Source organism: Sciurus carolinensis, chromosome 6, assembly GCF_902686445.1.
Source record: "Sciurus carolinensis chromosome 6, mSciCar1.2, whole genome shotgun sequence".
Classification (NCBI taxonomy): Eukaryota; Metazoa; Chordata; class Mammalia; order Rodentia; family Sciuridae; genus Sciurus; species Sciurus carolinensis.
The window spans coordinates 18,914,895-18,937,052 of NC_062218.1; the positions used below are offsets into that span (position 1 = coordinate 18,914,895).

The 22,158-nt window shown below is 33.9% G+C and overlaps 1 protein-coding gene across 1 annotated transcript in view; it reads right to left on the minus strand.

Annotated features, from left to right (window-relative positions):
- The window catches only part of Cdh12 (cadherin 12), a 272,648-nt gene that overhangs the window by 77,040 nt on the left and 173,450 nt on the right, over nt 1–22,158 (minus strand). Inside the window, exons 3-4 of the mRNA XM_047555876.1 lie at nt 15,045–15,164; nt 1,936–2,103 (exon numbers count right to left, since the gene is read on the minus strand). Coding sequence (XP_047411832.1) covers nt 1,936–2,103; nt 15,045–15,164 — 288 coding nt within the window. The remainder of the gene's footprint in view (nt 1–1,935; nt 2,104–15,044; nt 15,165–22,158) is intronic.

Sequence of the window (22,158 nt, forward strand, 5' to 3'; positions counted from 1 at the left end):
AAATTTTTTTTCTGCTTCCCTTAATAGAAAAGCAAGGGAAAACATTGCTTTCAGATATTTTGTGTTATTGATCATAACACATCATATAGTAAACTTTGTTATAAAATTCCCTTGTTCTAAAATATCATGGTGTCTTTGCAATGAATTCACTCATTTTTAAATTGACAGATAAAAACTACATGTGCCACATGGCATTTTGATATATGTCTACCTGGTGGAATGGCTCAATTGAGCTAATTAACATATGCATTAAAGCACAATGGTTTCTATATCCATTCATCTGTTGAAAGACATCTAGGTTGGTTTCATAAGTTAGTTGTTGTGAGTTGAGCTGCTATAAACATTAATTTGGCTTGGTAATATGCTGATTTTAAGTCTTTTAGATATGAACCAAGGAGTGGGATAGCTGGGTCAAATGGTGGTTCCAGTCCAAGTTTTCTGAGGAATCTCCATATTGTTTTCCATAATGGTGGCACTAATTTGTATTCCCACCAGCAATGTATGAGAGTAACTTTTCCCACCACATGCTCACCAACATTTATTGTTCCTTGTATTCTTGATAATTGCCATTCTGACCAAAGCCCAAATGTCTAATTTACAATAAGAGGGGAGGTACCAGGGAAGAATAGAGTTATTTAGACTAGTGGAGGGGAAAGAAGGGACAGGAAGAGGTATGGGGGTAGGAAGGATTGTAGAATAAAACAGACATTATTACCTCATGTACATATATGACTGCATGACTGATGTGATACTATAGTATGTACAATCAGAAAAATGAGAAATTATACTCCATTTATGTATGATGTATCAAAATGCATAAATGCATTCTACCTTCATGTATAACTAAATAGAACAAACCAAAAAATTACAAAAAGCACAATGATTTCTAAATGCCACTCCAAACATTTGGTCATTAGACTTTCTGATCACTAAGCAAAAACATTTTCAACAAAGAAAATATAGATTGAAACTTGAAAGAAAAAAAGTGACAAAGTGGTCAAATATTTTAATGTAGCCAAAGGAGTACAACACCCATTTACTTAAATATTCTTGGTGCTACATATTTTAGTAGATGAACTTGTAAATTGTCCTTCTGAAATGGGAAAAGAAAAATCATTTTGGTTTTTAAACTCTCTAGGAAACAACTACCTAGTGATTTAATCAAGTTTCTTATAAAACCATGGCTAAAAACCATTCAGCATCAATATTCTAAGTCTTAGGAACATAGAAATAATCGCTGAAAATGCACTGGGAAGTGAATAGGTCCTGATTGGTGTTAAATGTAATACTGTAACAGAAAACCAGATGAAATACAAGTGAGAAATACTCATTTTCAATGAGAAACACAGAGTTACAGAGAGGATACAGGTGTGAATCATTCTATTATCAAAAGGAACTATAGCAATTTTCACCTATTGCAAAACTAAAATGAAATAACTAGCCAGAACTACAATAATGTAAATACCATCAATATCATCGTATACACAAAAGTATATGCAAATGATTCAACACATATAATTACAAAAAAGGAAGGCAAATAATTATTATACTAATGATATAAAATAAAAATATTATGGTACATGGGTTATAAATATGATATTTTACATCAGATTTTGCATATTTATGTTACTTCTAAATTTAATCAGGTGTCAGGGTAAGATCCAACCCAAACTATTATAAATATTTTGTTTTAGTTAAAATTGATTCAATAAGACTGATTGTTCGGTTATTAATTCTATTTTCTATTAAAACATCATGGGACATGGATGACATTGAAAATTTAAAATCTGAAATGTGATTTTTATTTGCTGACTTCTGCTCCCTAAAGACAAGGAGGGTCTGAGAAATGATTTCAATTGCCAAACCATTAGATGACATTGTGATCAATAATTTCAAAAAACTCTGCAGGTTTTGAGTTTAGGGTAAATAACATACTTTTAGGGAAGCGAGGTGGGTTGTCATTGACGTCACTGAGGGTGATGTTGACTACTGTCGTTCCAGCCAGTCCTCCTAGTTGTCCTCCCATATCTTTGGCTTGAATGAGAACTTGGTATTGTTCTTTGACTTCTCTATCCATGTTTGGCAAAGCTGTTCTAATAATACCTTAAGGGGAAAAATAATAATACAAGACAAACATCAAAAATCCTGTACTTTCCATAATAAAATAGATGACTACAACAATAAAATCATTCTTCTAGATTCAGTAGCAAAGTCATACTACCTAAAAATCAAGTGTTATTTGAAAACACCTAAAATGTTCAAAAGTTAAGATATAATTTATTATTATGGGAACAACCACATAATGAAATACAGAGCAGCAGTGAGGAATTATTAAAAACTACTTTATTAGCTCTTGAAAGATGGTCATCACTGATGCATTAAGTTAGATTTTATTTATACACAATCTGTCTCAAGTAGCAATTGCTAAAAGATTTAGGCAAAAGTATATATATGAAAAAATATACATGATCAATCTGAGTTGAGGTGTGCACTTTGCAATGATTATAGTTTTCTTCTTCACTTTCATTTTCTAGGATAATATGCCACTTAGTTTTTTAAATGCATGAACCTTCATCTCCTTTTCACATTATATTTTGTCTTTCACCATTTCCCTCTGTTATCGGAGACTAGATTTTTCACTTAGGTATCATTAAGCTTTGCCATTGCTGGGACTTCCATCTCCTTTGTCACCAGGATCTGCCAGCACCTAGGACAGTGTCTGACATTTGGAAGGAGCTCCACAAGTAATAACCAAATAAATGACTGGTTGAGTGAATCTATAATTAATTCCATTTACAGTCATAAATTTGATAGTGCATGTGTGTATTTGTACATGATGTTCATTTTCTACCTTTGTGTCCAAATTTATAATTAATTTATATTTATACTTATTCATAATAAAGTCAGTAAAAGCTTCAGGATTGTTTGCAAATAAAATCATAAATAAATTTTAAACATAATTCCAATTTGCAGTCAGTTGTTTTAGGGCAAGAAGAGACAGGCTTGGCCTTCAATTTGTGTGGCATCGATAGTGTTGTTTCTTCAGGGAGCAAGTATGAATGATAAGGAATATATCAATAGGAGCAAATAACGTTGAAATCATAAACAAAATATCCATCCTAATTTTATCTTGTCTTTCCACTATCCACCTACCAAATGCCTTTTTTGTTGCTAATTCAGATTTAACTGCAATGTAAAACTTATTTTGACACTTGAAAGAAATAATTTTAAAACGACAGCCTTCATTTTTGCTACTGATGTTTTATTCAAGAATTGGTACTGACACCATTTTGATTCAATCTGTCTCCTCTTCAGCTCAGGCGCCTGATGCTTTGTTTCCAAGTAAATCTTAAAACTAAGATTTTCATCTCTAGTTTTTAATGTTCTGGTCCTACATACCTTAATCTATGTAATTTTTTCATGAAAGACAGTTCTTGCAAACTTTAGATAAATTCCTAAGTTTGATTCTTGTGCTTTCTGTCTTGTTCTTGTATTAAGGCTTAGCTTTACACAATTACTTTAAATTATGGAAGTCATAAATAAATATTTGCATATGAATTATATTTCTATTTGCTCAATTCATTTCTGTTTGAAAATCCCCAATATCAAATTAGGGAGAGAGAGAGAGAGAGAGAGAGGGAATTGTGGACTTGATTCTTTCTGGTTAGTTAGTGAAGTGTATAAAAACTCTATCTTCTGAGATCAAGTTAGATCAAAACATTAAGATGCAATTGCAAAATGGGTTAGATACATATAATCCACTTTAAGAATATCTATTTTTCCCTATGATTTTTAAAAATTGCCGAGATGTTCCCATTGCACCACTGCCCTGCCCTCCTTATCCACCTTGGGTGTGATAGGTGAACTGCCTCCTGCTCCCAGCCCTCTTTTGGGTATTGTGCTGCCTAATTAGAAGGCAGTATGTTAAAATATGGGAAGAGCAATAGCATATGTGGGCATTATCTAGTGATGAGAATGATGTACTTACCCTTCCTACCATCACTTACATTCAAGAACTGTGTTCCACAGAAATAAAATGTAACATTTGTGCATTTTTCTTAAAGAGGTGAAATCTGAGGAATCAGGCAGACTGCAATATTGAACATGAAGAGATTTGTTCAATATCTTCAGTTTTTTGAAAATGCTGAGGAAGAAAATCTCATTTTCAAGAAGTTATCCCTTTTATGACCACTTGTTTATTAAATGATTAACAATGACAAACAAATGAATAAACAAAGACAGATTACATGGCTTTGATGTAGGAGGGACTTCACGAAGGACTGAACTGCAGTACTTCACTGCAGACAGCAAGTAGCAGAAGGAGGTGCCACGTGCCACTGTTTAGTTCTCGTGTTAGTTTTATGTGTCCATCCTGTCTGCCTTCCTTTCAGTATTTGTATCTAGATACAGTGACTGACTAATAGGAGAGTAGCAGAAGACAAACCCGGGTATTTTATAGAACAGCATAAATACTCCACGATAATGATACCATTGACTTTAATTAATCCCATATAATTGTGAAATAAATCATATTTATTGGATAAAAAGAGAGAGAATTAATTAATCCTGGAATGATTTGAATGTCTTCTAACTGAGGACATTTCTAATGTACTAATCAAGACAATAAGAATGAGAAAAACATCATCATGTGTTGTTTCTGCCAACATGAATGGACATACATGGTTGAGATGATTTTATGTATTTAAAATAATATAACAAAGAAAAGTAGTCTGCAGAGAGTGTATTTTCCTTTGGGGATAGTCCCTCAATCTTGATGAATCTCAGTTTATTTTATGCAAGAGGATAAATGTTTCAAAAATACCATTTTGAGATGAAAATAACACAATGCTATATAGGAAAAAATCATAAACATCACATGTGATCACCTAGACTACAATTTTAAAGGAGCTCTTTTCTTGATTGGAGAGGTAAAGTACAGTACTAAGACATGGGACCACAGATTAGTCAGGCCCTATACTGAAACATACCCTTCATTCACCCTCTGATATTAGAATTGAGATATAATAAGCACACTCAATTGCTGCCTCCCACTCAGAGCTACTTTATATGCTTTTGTAGACTTTGCTCTCTGGCTCCAGGCAGCCTTAGGCCTTGTGGTAATGGATTGTAGGGTAAGACAGAAGTCAGCCTGGGCCTTTGTTCCCCTGGGAGCCCACATCCCAGATGGTCTCTGACAGGGTCCCTCACCACACAGCGCCAGTGTCCCTAGACCCTGTCTTCCCTTTCCCTAGTGAGGTAACAGCTCCCTCTTGTTAGTCCTTCTCCAGGTACTATTTGTGCCTTAGTGATTCTCTAAAGTCTGCATGCGCTTTAGCCTATAGTACTTTAATTAAACTAATCTCAAACTTTCCCCGAGTGCCATATGGGACATATGGAATGATAATTCATACACTCTCTGTACAGTTCCTTTCAAGATTTACATTTAATGGGTGTGTGTTCGTGGGAGTAAGAAGCAGACCATAAGGAAGTACACAAGTAATTTAGCCAATTTGATATGGAATGAGTGTTGTGAAGACTATAAAAGCAAGCCTTTGTGGGGGTCTCAGAATAGTTTTCTCTAAGGAAAGGCTGTAGAAGTGAAATATCAAAGGAGAGGAGGCAGAGGTAGAAAGGAACAGGTGGGGCATTCCAAAGAGAGGAGGAAGGAGAGCATCCCTACTTCAAAGCCCACTGGAGGAGCTCTTAGGCCCAGCGGATAAGAAAACTTGACATGAAATGGGACCACGGAGGGGCAGAACAGTCAGCTGTTCTTCTCAAAGACAAATAGCCTAACACATTTGAAAAGCATCTTGAAAATTATGTGATCACTTTTGACTGTCACAAAACAGTCTTCTGACATCTATCTGGTGACAGTCCAGAGCACAAATACAATTTGGGGGACTATTCTGCACAATCCCCAAATCATTACAGATCTTACTGGATCTTAATACAGATTTATTATTATTACAGTTGTTATTACCATTACCATTACTATTATTATCTAAGACAGGCTGATAGATCCATCCTTTTTCATTTTCAACAATACAGTGACCATGTTGATCATGGGGAGACTGACATATCTAATGTGTGGATGACTATTGTATGGTAGCATTGATAAATTAACCTTTAGTCTAGGATCTGTCATTTTCCACATATATTCAAAAATGTTGATTTAAAGAAAGGCAAGATGGTAAGGAATCATTTGAACAGTGCAACTTATAGAATTGTTATATTACCTATCAACAGAGTAGGGATTGAGAAACTCTCCCAAGAAATGCTTCACTGCAGCCATCCACCGCCACCCATCACAGATTTTGGGCATGTGACATTTGAGGACCATGCCTGGAGTGATCCACCTCGGTTATCCGGGCCTTGCCAGGCTGCGCGAGCCCCTGTGCTGTTCCAGGCAACTCACTCTGTTCCACAGTCCGTGGGCCTGATCATCTTTCTTCTTCCTATGTTAGTCTGTTTTTCCTATGAAGTCATTTCCGCCTCAATTTCCAGCTCCATTTATGACGCATAAGTGACTGTATCTAATAGGATTCAGGCACAGAAGACCACTTTTCATGGTGCATCTTAACTTCTTTTCGTATCTTCTCTCACTAAACTGAAGGCTACCAGAAGACTAATGGGATTTTTAATCAATTTTATGCATGTATGTCTATCTTCCTGTTTCACTTTTATTAATACAACTCTGTATTTTTTCTATATGTAATTTAGGTAAAATTATATGTAATATAATTTTTTTTTGTTTACTTGACACTCCTTATTTTGAAATAGATTTCGTTTTCATTTCATTGCCCACAAATCAGAAAACATAAGAATTTTTTTTTCTTTTTATTAAGGAATGATACACAATTTCCCCCATATCTATGCCCTGATTTAGAGATTCACATTGACCTTTTCCGTACATAACTATTTATTCTGCAATAAATATCAAATAAATAAATGAAGTTAGATTATTTGAAAAACCTTTTACATTCTTCCCAATTCATCTCCATCTGGCTTTAAAGTTAATTTTGAGAGCGAGAGAAGTCAGATTTATCAATCCGAATAGCCTCATGGAAGAAGAAAATATATTTGAAGACAGCAGAGGGCTCTCATTTTCTTCCCTCAAAAATTCCTAGAGATTTCAAATAGTATTATTGTTTGGGTTTGGGGAGATGAAAAACAAATGAATCACTTCATTTTCCATTCACTGATCACTCTGGTCCCAAGGAGTCCCCAAGGCCACCAGTGTGCTGTCAATAGAGCAGCTACAATGGTAAGGTTGCAATGATCCTGTCTCTGAAGTCCTCAGAAGTTGTGCCTGACTCTCCAAGTAACGTCTTCTCTAAACCCCCACCTTCCCACTGAGCTCTCCAATCCTCTCCCCTTAACTCCCTTCCTGACTTACTGCTGTTTTCTCCACTCTCTCCTCCCTCCTGCAAACATTCATCCCATGGTAGGCACAGGAACATTTCCTCCACTTCCTCCAGAATCTTTCTCCAGGTTATCATTTAGAACTTTGTTTAGCCATTTGATCTTAACTTCCAGGCTACATTTGTTTCCTATTGCTTCTGTCACCAATTATCACAAATATAATGGCCTAATACCATATCAACATATTATCTTATAATCCTCGAGTGTCTTGTTAGCCTCAAGTTCAGCTGTCAGCAGGACTGTGCTCCTTCTAAACATTACATCTTCTGGAGGATTCCTAACTGCCTGTATCCTCTTTCCCATTCTCTATCTTCTGAGGCAGAAACAAATCTTTTCTGACTCTTCTGATTCACTAAGAAAGACTCTTGTGATTACTTGGGTGCACTGAAGTGAAACAGATTGATCCCCATCTCAACAGCAGATGATCAGCAGGATAAATTATACCTACTACTTAACTCCTCTTTGCATACAGCCTAACGTATCTGCGGGTTCAAGCAATTAGGAACTGAATATATTCAAGGTAGGTCATTATTCTATCAAAGATACAACTACTCAGAATTTCATGACCTTTTCCTTCATTCTTTCTTTAGTTCTTGTGTTTATTTTTCTTAATTGGTCTGTTTGGTTTCTGGTGCTCAAACAAAATGTCAGTTACTGAAAGCAAACTTTTTTTCTCTTTCTGTTTTGTAGCGTATCTACTGAAAATAATGTCAAGCATACAATAGGGATTCAATAAATATTATTAAAATAAGTAAGTTTCCACAAAATAAAAGTTAAGATATCCTATGGAAAAAACATACATTTTTTTCCGGAAAGCTTATCTTAAGTGTCTCTAAAAATTCTGGTCATTATTTGCTAAAAAATACTCCTGATGTAATTTTGAATGGGATGAAGGTTTTTGCAGGAACCTAATTGTATTATAATTGCTGCACCATGAGAAACATCTTTAATAAAGGTTATTTTTGGACCAGATAGTGATCTCTCTCAGTAAATCACAGGTTCCAGGGACCATGTCATGATTTACTTATATACAAATAAGAATATGGGGAAAGCAGTAGAAAAGATATTTCATACATAAGTCTGTTAAGGACAGATGACAGGATGGGAAGGACAATAATAGTGAAAGAACTAAAAACCTAACTTTACCAGGTGTAACATGTTTCCATTTTTAATTTCACAGTTAAGTAATTGAAAACACTAAATAAGAGATCCGATTTTGTATCAGTTGATTTGAAAAGTTACTGAGTATCATTTCATTTTAGACTTAATTAGCAAAAAATAATGCAGTTTTAAACAATATTGTTTTAGTTAGCTTTTCGTCTCTCTGACCAAAATACCCAACAAGGACAACTTAGAGGAGGAAATATTTTGGGGGGGGCTTACAATTTCAGAGTCTAGTCCACAGTAGACCTACTCCATTGTTCTGGGCCTAAGGTGAGGCAGTACATCATGGGGAAAGGTGTCAGTGAAGGAAAGCTTCTCCCCTCATGGCAGGGTCAGGAAGCAGAGAGAAAGGAAAAGCACGCGCAGGGAGGGGCCGCAGGGAAGATGCGCCCTTCACCTTCTAATGACCTACCTTCTCCAGTCACATCCCCACTGCCACCGTTACCACCCAGTGATTTAAACTAGGATGGACTGATCGGTTTAAAGCTCTCATAGCCTAATAATTTTACCTCCAAATATTCCTGCTTTAACAGGAACTTCAGGGATACACCTCATATCCAAACTATTACAGACATTATTAGTAAGATGTGTCCATCACTGCATATATGAAGTTTATATTTTCAAAATGTTATTGCCTGGCGCTGTGGCGCATGCCTGTAATCCCAGTTGCTTGGGAGGCTCAGGCAGGAGATTGGCAAATTCAAAGCCAGCATTAGCAAAACAAGGCACTAAGCAACTCAGTGAAACCCTATCTCTAATACAAAATAGGGCTGGGGATGTGAATCAGTTGTCGAATGCCCCTGAGTTCAATCCCAAGTACAAAAAAAATAAATAATAAAAGAAAAAAGAACAAAAAAGACTGTTGTTAACTATGTATTTAGATGACAAGATGACAAGAAGAATTAATAAGTTGTTTTTAACAGAGAAGGGAAGAGAACCCCCCCCCCACTACAACAGGCCTTAACTGTTCCATAAGATTTAGGGGTCATTTCCCTCAGATGTTCCTCAAGAAGTTTCATCCTTCTAATCAGTCTATATCAGTAGTGCATTATTTTTCATAGAATTGTGTCTCACAAAACTCAAATGTAACCTTCCAAGGACTTGATGGGCTCCACCCAGTAACTGGGAATCTCCTTGATTCATCTCAGTATCATAGTAGCAAAGCACCTGCCATGCAATGTCTTATAAATAAATGTATATAAAACAAATTGTTAATCAAATCCATGATAGGTCATGGCATTTTCTTTGTTACCAAATCCAGTAATGTCGAGTTCACAGGTTTATGACACAACCACTTTTACCCACAAAAACACGCAGGCAGAACTCTTTCTTTTTTTCACTCATTTTATCCATTGATGGTGGTTTCCTCTGAAGCAACACGGAATGCTACTAATTCCTAAAGGCATACATCACAAGCTTCTGGGTGTATTTTCTTTTCAAGGTCAAACATTCTTAGATCTTTCTGCTGATGTTTGCATCCTCTGACTTCTAAAACAAGGCAAGTGAAACTCAATAACACTTCTCTAGAAGAGGGACAATGCCCAGTACAAGAGGATCTTTGTCTGTGATGCATTCGTGGTCAAATAATATTGCTACACAGATGAAAACATTGCAAAATAGCTAACTACATAAGCCTTTTATCTTAATAATGGTGTGTTTCCTTGACACATTTTTCCTTCTTAATATTTACTTGTATCTATTGATTTTCTTGCCCTTGGTGTATCCATAATCAGTCCTTGTCTTAATGCTTCCTGGCAATTCATTCTTTCTGGCTCACACATATTGAAGGGATGACTACTTTGTGTGAGCACTCTTGTCCTTGAGGGAAGGAGATATTCTTAGAAATTTAAGTTCTGCAAAATTATATAGTGAATTAATATGAAAATAATTTTCAAGACACAAGATATCATAAGCATTTGCATGGTCTTATAAAGTATTGGTTCAAAACTAGAGTGTGGTCCATGCTGCAATATTAATATGAACTTTAGAATACCAACACACTTTAAAACTTAAAAAAATAAATTTCAATCAGAACATAGGAATACATATGATATAGACTCAGAGGTTATTATCTATGAAAGAATAGTGATAGACTCACCAGCAAAAATCTTGATAAGTGTCAATGAACTAGAGAGGATCACAGCTTGAAATATCAGAGCAGAGAAAAAAACAGGAAAGTAGCACATGCAACTGCATTTTCCCTTAACCATTTATATAAATGATGGGGATATATACAAATGAATAATTTATGAAGTACATGTTTGAAAAATGTACATAAATTAAAAGATATTGGCAAAAATTTTCTGGATATAAAATATTAGTTCTATATCTGTATCTATACATTTTATCTATGTAATGCATCTATACATTGTCAGTTACATAACAATGTTATATACTTAATACTGCTGAAATTTTCATTTGAAAGAATTAAAATGGTAAACTTTAAATCCTGCATATTTGACAATAGACAAAATTAAAGTTCATGGAATAACAAAGATATTGAAATTGATGTCAATAAGTTTTCTCAAGTAGGGCTCAAATAATTTAGAAAAGTCATGAACACATGATGCATGATATAGATACACTGATATATAATGTAGAAATCTCTAGTTGCCTAATGCAAACTAGTTACTTGAAAACATTTAGGAAAAATACATTTAAAATTTTTAAATATTAAGACAGGGTCAGTTATTAATATTAATATTTCTTGTTTTAAATGGAGTATCTTTATTATTAAAGTTGTGAAGATGTTCAGCAGTGTCCTGATGCAATAAACTAGATAAAATACATATTATTTTGTTTCTTTTTAATATTTTATAACTTATAAAGATTTTCATTGTTCTTTAAACATTAAATGTAATGAAGTATGATAGTTTACATAAACCAATAAATGTTAATATAACTATTTCAATGTTTATAAACATTAAATATAAAAAAATTAATGTTTTATAAATTTATTTACATTCAAATTTTTATAAATATCATTCAGTTTTAATTTAAGGCATATATGTGAACCTATCTATAGCAAAGTATTTCTTGGTTAAGACAAAAAATATCAAATGAATAATTTTAAGGGAAATATTTATTCTTGGTTTATTTCATAGCATATATTAATTTATATTAGTGTCACACACTTGTATTTAGAAAAAAATCTTGCCATATCTTCTTAGAAATGTCAGAAAGGTTTATCGAAGTGCAATATCAATTTTATTTTCTCATTTCTAATGAATAAAATATAGAAGTATTTATCTTTTCCTAAGTGTTTATGCACCAGAAGTTTTAATGAGACCCTTCCTTTAAGAATTGTTTTAAACTATTCTCTACACTCAAAAGTGGAAAATTTTAGATAATATTGGTTTTTCATGCATTTTATTTAATAACAGCAAGAGGAATCATAAAAAGAGGCTATATGGCTGGAACAAATGGAGAGTATTTCTGAGAAATTGCAATTATCCTTGATTTTTGATTTACTCTTCTCTACCACAAGGTGATAAATTTGACAAAAAGACTTCTTAATGGTTTTCGTGCATGAAGAACTAGTTTTCATTCTCTTAATGAAGTGCCTCATCATCCACTCTTTTCCTGTCTAGTGGTCTGAGGCATTGCTACTACCAAGACTTCTGTCTCCAGTGAAAATCAATGCTTTAAAAATCTATTATGTAGTTTATGCCAGAATTGTTTCACATTTAGTTCTATATAATAAGCCTTATATAAAAATATAAACATAAAATTATAAAGTCATAATGTGTATTCACATATTATATTATAGCGTAACACTTTTTGAAAAGCATTAGAATTTATCTAAAGTTAATACTGCCCAAGTAGAGTCAAAGGGACAGTATTTGTCTGGACTCATACAATTGATATCTGTCTGGTATTAATTTGACTATAGCAAATATATTCTTATCTCAAGCATTTAGTTAGTCTGTATAATTTTATCTCATTTTCAGTTAGATAATGATTACACCCACATCACCTACAGTTTTCTTACCAATATTGTCATTCATCTTTCAGTGGCCACTCTTATTCTGAGTATATAAACACACAGAGTTTATAGAGTGCATCACTGCAACCCCATGAGAGTGTTCTAATACTGATCCTCTTTCTTCACCAATCACTATATTCCTTTTATCTTTCTTTTTTCTCTGAAGAGTGTTCCATAGAGGCTGAAGTGATCCATATTTTTATTTTTGGTCAGATTATCTATTAAAGTAAATTTGTAAATGACTTATAACTCTATAAGAAAAAATAGCTGAGAAGCTGGGGTTGTAACTCAGTGGTAGAGCACTCGCCCAGTATGTGTGAGGCACTGGGTTCAATTCTCAGCAGCACACAATAAAATAAATAAATAAAATAAAGGTATTGTGTCCACCTACAACTAAAAAAAAAATTTAAATAGCTCACAATGACCCAATCTGATGAAAGGATATATTTCAGATAATTTCCCTTCATCAGCACTCTGTATATTCTGCACATTGTCCAAACCTCTGTAATTTCTTGGAAGCTTTGTACCAACAAAACTTCATTGAGCAACATCCTCAACTTTTTTCTTCTCCATTTTTCCCTTTCTTTATAAAAATATATATGATTTTTCCATATTTAACAAAAACCACAAAACTTCCTTAACAATGATATTGACATACATCTTCCTACATTTACTGCCATATTTGTTGAAAAAAAATTCTAAAAGTCACTTCCCCATCTCACACTCACTGGTAGCATTGCACTGCCTGACTTTTAACCTCCAATACTTCACTAAACCAGAACAGGTTTAGCCCTTATGGATTCTCCTCAGCTTATAATTGCCTCTTGTTTTAAATTTTTGTCTCTGTTACCAAAATACCCAACAAGAATACCTTAAAGAAAGGAAAATTTATTTGGGGCTCACAGTTCCAGAGGTCTCAGTCATCATCTTCCCACTACAGCCATGCCAACCAGCTGACCGGTACACTAGTCCTTTCAATCTAGGATGAACTTACTAGATTTCAGATCTCACAATCCAATTATTTTACCTCTGAATATTGCTGCATTAACACAGAGCTTTTGGGGGGATACCTGGCATCCAAACTGTAACACTTCTTAAAGGAATTCTTAAAGGACTGATAAGTTCTCTTTACTCTCAACTGGTTTTTAGGTCTACAAAAAGGAGAGACTCACTTTCTTTCTCTCAGCTTCATAGACTTCTGTTCCCCCATTGACCTCATGATGAGGGAAAGAAGTGAGCAGAAGATGGTAGATTCAGTTGACAGGAAGTTCTGTAGGTTCTGCATTTGTTTCTGATTTAGTCGAGAAACAATATAATTTATGTTTCTAGGCAACATTAATAGATTATTAATTAAATATCTCATTGACATATCAGATTTTAGAACATACTTCTCTTAGGAAATATATTTGGATTATATCAATAAAATATCTACAAAATATACAAAAATATATATATAATATGATGTCTTAAATTTAAAAAATTAACACTGATTTTAGTCTACAATAATTAATCTGCACATTTTTAAAAATAGTTTATTCTAGTATGTTGACAATTTCCCATTATCTTCAGCTAACATAATAAATAGTGCCTGATTTATTTTGCAACATATTTTACTGTACTACATAGGAGATGATACAATGGCTATCAGCCGGAGTTTCTGCTTTAACCGTGATGTGACATGGAATTCCTACTTCATTCACTAATCAGAGTGGTTGAATCCCTATTACAATCTATTGAGAGTTCAAAACGGACTGGTTGAAAGAAGAGATATCTTATTTCCTTTAAAAGGGAAAATAAGGACTAGGAGTGTCCTCAGTGGTGGAGAACTTGCCTGGCATGCATGAGACCTTGGGTTTAATCCCTAGCACCACAAAATAGAAGACGGGGATATAACATCTTCCAGGTGCATATTCTCCTGGTCTTTCTACAGTACTTATATTATATTTGGCCTTTAACTCTGTGGTTTAATTTTTTTTATTTAGAAATGTGATGATTTTGACCACAGGCTACAGAATCAATGATCTTGATGTTTCAGTCTGTCAAGTTCTCCTTTCCTTCATTACAAGCATGTCTATCTTGACCTTAGCCAGTCACTTATACAAAGAGCAATAGATGTTCCAGGAGTTTTCCATGCACTGATAAGGCCAAAAATGGAATATAATTTAATTCAACCAAGAAACCTGAAATGAAAAGTTATTTAGCCAGATGAATTAAAAAAGTGGACTTTTGAAAATTTTAAATAAGACAACCAGAGGCTTTGTAAGTATATGTGAGAAGGTTTATATTTACACAAATCTCAAACAAAGGGAAGCAGTTTTGCAATAGATAGGTGAGATGCTATTTTCTTTGCTCAATATGATGCTCACTGAATCTTTATTGCTGTACTAGAATAGGCAATTTCCATGCCAAGATTTAATTACAGTTTAAATATTTGAAGGAGTGGTGATTATATTGTTGCTAATAAAAAATTTACCTGTCTTGGGATCAATAGAGAAATAAGGTTGTCCCTGAAGAATGCTGTAAACAACTCTGGCACTGTTTCCATAGGTCGGGTCATCTGCATCCGTGGCCTTGACCTGGAGCACGTATGCACCTGGAAAATAAGACAGTGTAACTCAAGCTTCCTTCCTGTACAGAGTTGAAGGCCATTTCTATAATTTGCTGGACTCCATTTTCCTTTGGAATTTGGCATTTCTCAGAAATGTCATGAGACATTATGCCACTGAAGAAAATTAAAGCGTCGTAATCAAAATATCAGCCAGTGACACATCAGAACCACAGTGAGATATCACATCACCCCAGTACAAATGGCTAGGATCAGAAAGAGTAAGAGGATAACAAGTGCTGGTGAGAATATGGAAAAAAAGGAGCTTCACTTAATGCTGGTTAGAATGCGCATTAGTATATCTATTTGGGAAAATAGTGTGAAAGGTCCTCAAAATTTTATATCAAAACTTCTTTTTGAATCAGTGGTCCCACTACTTTTGGTTTCAAGGGAAATATATATTTAAGGAAAATGAAATCAGAATGTGGAAGACCATTTGCTCTCCCCTGCCCATTGCAACTGTATTCACAATAGCCAAGAAATGGAAGCAACCTCGGTGTCCCTCAACTGATGAACAATAACAAAAATAAAAATAAAAATGTGGTGCAGACACAAAGTGGATACTAATCTGTTCTATAAATGAAATTCTGTCCCTCATGACAGCATGGATCGAAGTATAGATCATTATGTTAAGTGAAATAAGTCAGGCACAGAAAGACGATTATCACATGATCTCACTCATGTATGGAATCTAAAATATTTGATCTCATAGAGGTGAAGAGTAGTATGGTGGTTCTCACAGTCTGGGGAAGTCCAGGTGGTGGAGAGTGTGGAAAATGTTGTTGAACGTGTTCTGAGTAACAGGAACAAGAGCAAGAAGCTCTGGTGTGATACTGCATCATAGGGGTCTACGGATGACAATAATGTACTGTATGTTTCAAAAAACAAGAAAAAAGAATTTTCAAAGTTTTCACCATAAATAAATGATAAATATTTAAACATTTCACAATTTGTACATGTATCAAAGCGTAGTACGATATATCATTAATATACATAAACGCTATATTTTCATGCATTGGTTAAAAATAGATTTAAAAATGTGTAATGATAGAGCCGTTACTGCAAATAGCACATATTTTAAACATCTGTTTTAAAAACTATGCCCATTTCCAGTAGCTACATCATTGAACTGAAAGTCGTCAAGGCAGCATTATTGATTTCTACACCAAAGAAAATGTGGACACCACTTACATTAGCTCATCTGCTTACTGTGGATGCTTTAATTTCATGATTAGAATATCAATAGTGAAGCTAAAAGGTTTAGAGGTTTACTGAACTTCAGAGGTTAAGTGATTTGCAATTTCAAGTTACAAATCAGCAACTACATAGTCACATTAGGAAGCCTTTAATTAGAAAAGAATATTTGAGAAATTGAGGAACCATATTTAATTGCAAATAATTATAGTGTCAAATAGTTACAGAACACCTCTTGGTCTCAAGACTAAATTAAACGGGGTTCACTGGCATCGAAAAACACTGGACAGTCCAAATTATCTGTAGCTTTTCTACTTTTTTAAAGAAATGTGTATATTATTTATGTACTAAAGGGAAATTGGAGAGAATTTTTTTCTATATTTTTCTCTTATCTACTTAAACATTCATAAATTAGTTTCCAAGAACTTTTAAGTACCCCTTCCAATGTCTTCTTCAACAGTGTTATTCTTAAATGAGAACAAACAAAAAAGAAAGATATCATAACTTGGATCAAAGTGATATTTTGCTTATAATTGGATAGAAATCTCTGTTAAGTATATGCATGTGAGTGTGTGTGTATGTGTGTGTGTGTGTGTGTGTGTCCTAAGTTTTACCATGAACAGGACTCTGAAATGTTTTCTTTGAAAACTAATATTAAAATCTTTATGCAAATCATTTTTAAAGTTTTGTTATTTAAAAAAGTGAGAAGTACTCTATTAATACATAGAAGTAGCAGGTATTTGTCATACAACCCCATTTTGTGATTCAAAAGAATCACATGAGAGCAAGAATACATGTTTCTCCACTTTAAACACATTATTAAAAAGAGCTGTTGGTTCAAGTTCAGAATAGTTAAGTCCTGGCTTGCTTCATCAGCCGTTCCATGCCTTTCCCCATACTAAAGCAAAAGTCAGGATTTTCATGTTCTCTCATTAAAAATTATCAGTTAAATTTAAGAAGTATTTATGCCTTCACGAACTACATTCTTCAGTGCTTGGCTAGAACACCATTTGTTCCTGACACTATTAAACACTAATGCCTGGGAAGTAGCAGGAGGCCGTGGACTGGGCAGTGGAAGAGGCAGGCATGTTTAGTGTGCAATAGGGAAATAATATACTAATCAATGATTTTCACTGAAAATGGAGTTGTCTTCTATTAGACATCAGCCTAGAATTTATTCCCTATCCCTCAAATCCTGTTACAACAGTATAACATTCTAACTGCAGTGCAGAGAGAATGTAGCTCATAGAGAAAACATTACTTTATAAATGGTTGGAGTTAGAGTGCAGAATGTTCAAGGCAGAGTACCAAAACGCTTCAAGTTCCCTTGACGCTGCTCTGATCAGTACAAATTAAGCACTGTATTTTTAGTAATAAACTAAATATATATATATATAAAATTAAGAGCAAGGGACACTAAATATATATATATATAAAATTAAAAGCAAGGGACAAATTGAACATAGCAAGGTCTAGTACAAAGAAAGAAGAGGCATCAGGAGGAACCCAAATGATAGAAACTGAACAAAGTGAGTGTTTGCTAACATTCAAATGACCATGAGTTACAGCTCATTTGAGATCCAGTTTGGATGTTGCATTAGGTAATGCTGTGATAAACAACAACCACCACAACAAAATACTAAAGACTAGGGTGATTTAAAAAATAGAAAGCAAAGTTCTCACAGTTCTGGAGGCAAGAAGACCAAGACCAAAGTGGGAAATTTGGTTTCTGGTTAAGACCTGGTCTTCCTCCCTTCTAGAGGGCCACCTTGTGACTCTGTCCACATGGTCTTTCCTTTGTGCTCATGTGAACTGGGAGAGCTCTGACATCTTTTCATCTTCATAGGAGACCAGATCTATCAGGTCAGGGCCCCACGTTTATGATTTCATTTGTACTTAAGACTTCTTAAAAGGCTATATCTTGAAATACAGTCACATGGATAGGGCTTTAGCACATTAACTTGGGGGGAAGGTACAATTCAGAATAAAGGTGAGGAATGTTTTATATAGTGATCGGGAAAAGAAATATTTGAGAAACTTCATTTATATGAACACCTGAACGAAATGAGGTGAAGTTTTTTGCACTTGTTTTCTAGTTTGTTTCTTTAACAAACTAAATTCTATGTGTTTATTGAGTACAACATGATGTTTAAAATACTTGCATACACTTTAGAGTAGCTAAATTGAGTTACTTTCTGTATGCATTACTTTACATAGTTGTCAATCTTTGGGTTAAGAAAACCTTAAAATTGTGCTTATTAGCGATTTTTAAAAATATAAAACAGTTTCTGACTTAATGACAATTCAAATTAAGATTTTTTTTTGCTTCAAAATGGTGCAAAGTTTGTGCATACATTCATTTTACATTCAAGAAAAACCATACGTCAAATTGTGAATTTTGATCTTTTCCTGAGCCAGTGATACATAGTAGAATACAGCCTTAGGGTACTTGGAAGCAGCATTGGCAAGCAACAGCTCCTACAGTAAACCCTGTGATCATGAGGGTAAAAATCAATACTCTTTTTGGAGATAGTTGTTTAACAAATTAAATGAAATATTCAACACTTTATTATAAAATAGGCTTCATGTTGATTTTGCCCAACTCTAAGCTAACAATGGTTCTGAGCATGTTTAAGGCAAGTTAGGCTCTAAACCGTGAATTTAGTAGGTTGAGTTTATTATTCATTACTGATAATATTTTCAACTCACAATGGTTTTATTGTATGTAAGTCCATCTGTACATTGTTTTTAAGTATAGTCAACATGTTGCACAATATATCTCCCAAATATATTCCTCCTAACTGAAATTTTGACCAAGCTCTCCACAACTCCCTTCTTCCCAGCCCCTGGAAACCACAATTGAGCTCTCTGCCTTTATGAGGCTATTTGAAGAGTTTTTTAATAGAGAGACAAAGTCTAAGGCTAAGTTACACTGAATGGGCTCAGGGATCCAGGGAACACTGAGTCACACTCACTGGAGATTACAAATGATGAAGAAGGGATGGTGGAGAAAATGAATATGTATGGTTTTTAAAGCTATTGTTAGACCTATCCTCTCTCTCCAAGATGTCATTGTCTTTATCTCATTATAACTCATTGTACCTGTCTAATTACCCAATTACCCCTATTTCAACTTTTATTTATATAAAATATAGAATTATGCACACATTCTCAAAACTTACTTTGCTCACTAAAATATGTTAAGTAGACATCATCAAAAAGCACAAAATATTCATCTCATCTTTCACTAATATCTACTTAATGGATTCTCTTTTTAAAGGTTTTTGTTTATTTTCTCTATCACAAATAATTCTGTAGTTGGTAAATTCTTACCATTGGCATAGCTCTATCCAAAAGCATTTGCACTCAATATGTTGATATCCATTGTCAAGTTGTTTTTCAAAGGGTTATACGAATTTGTAGTCCTATCAACAGTATGATTTTTAGCATCCTCATCAACCCTCTTGTTCTTATTTGTAGTTCTGTATTGAGTGAACTTTGGTAGTCCAGAACCTTAAGATTATTGTCATTTCTATTTTGTGTATGCATTAGGCACACACAAACACAAACACACACACGCAAATATGAACTGGCATCATCACATTCTTAACATTTTGTCCTTTACACATTGTTATCTATTAATCTGCATATTGGTTATACATTTTCTACCTTATTTTTATTTAGTTTTTCATCTTTTATTTTTGTATTTTTGTATGTTCTTGGTTAATGATTTGAAAAGCATGTTCTTCCCTTCCTCAGTACTAGGTGTTTAATCAAGGGATACTTTAACACTGAGATACAACCCCCTAGTCATTCCCTTTTTAAATTTTGAGGCAGTCTTACTAAGTTACCAAGATTGCCCTCAAAGTTGTGATCCCCTGCCTTCATCTCCCAGGTTCTGGAATTATGTGTGAGCCACCATGACAGGGCTCATTAAATTAGGTTGTGCTAATTAGGACTTTTTATGCATATATGCTAATTTGAGTTTACATGTATATATGTGCACACTTTTAAATATTATGTATTGTTTGTGCTGGGTGATATTAAGTTGTCTTTATTGCCTTTTTTTTTTTTTTAATAATTTCTTCCACAGTGCATACGGTTCTGGAACCCAGAAAAGACTAGTCACTTTACTTCACAAGGGACCCACACAGAGCTTGCTTCTGCTTGTGTATATCCTGTGATAATTATGCTTTATTTATTTGATTTAGTTAAGAGAATGTTCTCAAGGTCAGAATGGATTTTAGTAATCAAAGAATTTATACTGACTGCATTTCATAATTCAAGAATTGAAGATCAATGTTAATATCACTCTTTGATACTACCACAGAAGAATGTAGCAAGATGAGGATAGACCACAGCCACACTGACAACTGCAACTGAAGTAGTCATTAATTTGTTGGTGCATTCATTTCTCCTTTTAAGCAACATCAATAGTATCTACCATGTACTAGATATCACTTTTAACATACAAGAAATAAATATTGCATAAATATTATGTCAATGCCACTTTTAGCATGAAAATTTTATATTCTGCATACAATATTACTTGCATTCTGAGTACTTAGTAAATAAACTTGCTAGAAATCCATAGAAAATTAAAGTGTATTAAATCTAACATACAGCTTCTATAAAATTTTTCTTTAAAAGTTTGCCAATGTATAGGAATATTCTATTCATCAAATAAGTCCTTCGCTTTTAATCATTATGAAACTGTCTAAATTCATTTGCATCCTCACCATTGTGAAATGGAAAGCATCACAAATGCTTTCTCATCTGACTTCTTTTACACAGACATATCAGAGTCTGATTCAACACAAAAATTTACCCTTTTCCTCTCTATTTAAAAAATATGTTAAGATTCAAAACAAACAGCAAACAAACAAAAACTCTAATGGATTTCTAATTTTTTTTTTTTTAATATCTAAGATCATTGGCATGCTCTGATGAGAATGACATGAATGGGTTTCAAATGCTCTTTGCAAATCATGTTCCAACAATGCCATCAGAGAGCCCAGGTCAGGATGGATCATAACTCCTGCTGTCTGTGATTAGGCTCCTCCCTGCCTCTGAGCTCTTGCTTAGGTGATCCTGCTACTTGAGGACTTTGGCCTCACCTTTGATGTCCTACTTTCATGACACTTCTGTGAACCCTTATTTTTTGACTTCCGAGCAGAGATAATTTGCTAACTTCTCTGTTTCTCCATCAGTTTTAGTAAATTTTGACTTTTTAAACACAATATAACATTCTTCTTTCTTAACAAACTACAAAATGTTTTCAATAACCCTACTGTATTCCTCTTTGTATACTACCACCTGGCACAGGTTTTCTATGAACTGTGTCCAAAATAAAATTCCATCAATTGAAAAAATTTAGTACTCCCATAAACATACAAAAGACACAAACATAATACACACAATCCTATTAATAAGGGACTTGGTAGCTGGTTATTGTGTTTAGCACTTTCTTAAATACTGATTTGGACGTTTCACTATTCTTGAATTTCTAAAGAATCTCATTGTTCTCTCTACAGAAAGCATACCCAATAATAAGTGGTATATTTTAAAAATAGTCAAGGTTTATCTAAGATATGAAAAGAAAATGAGGAATGAGTTAATAAGAATATTAATCTAAATAATGTTTATTTATTTTCAGTACTAATGGTTGTGATGAAAAATAGAAATACCCTTATGTATATCATACTTTTAAAATTTTTTCCATAAGTACATTGTATTAGAACATTGTATTATGTTCTAGACATCAGACAGGAAGTTATGGAATGATAAA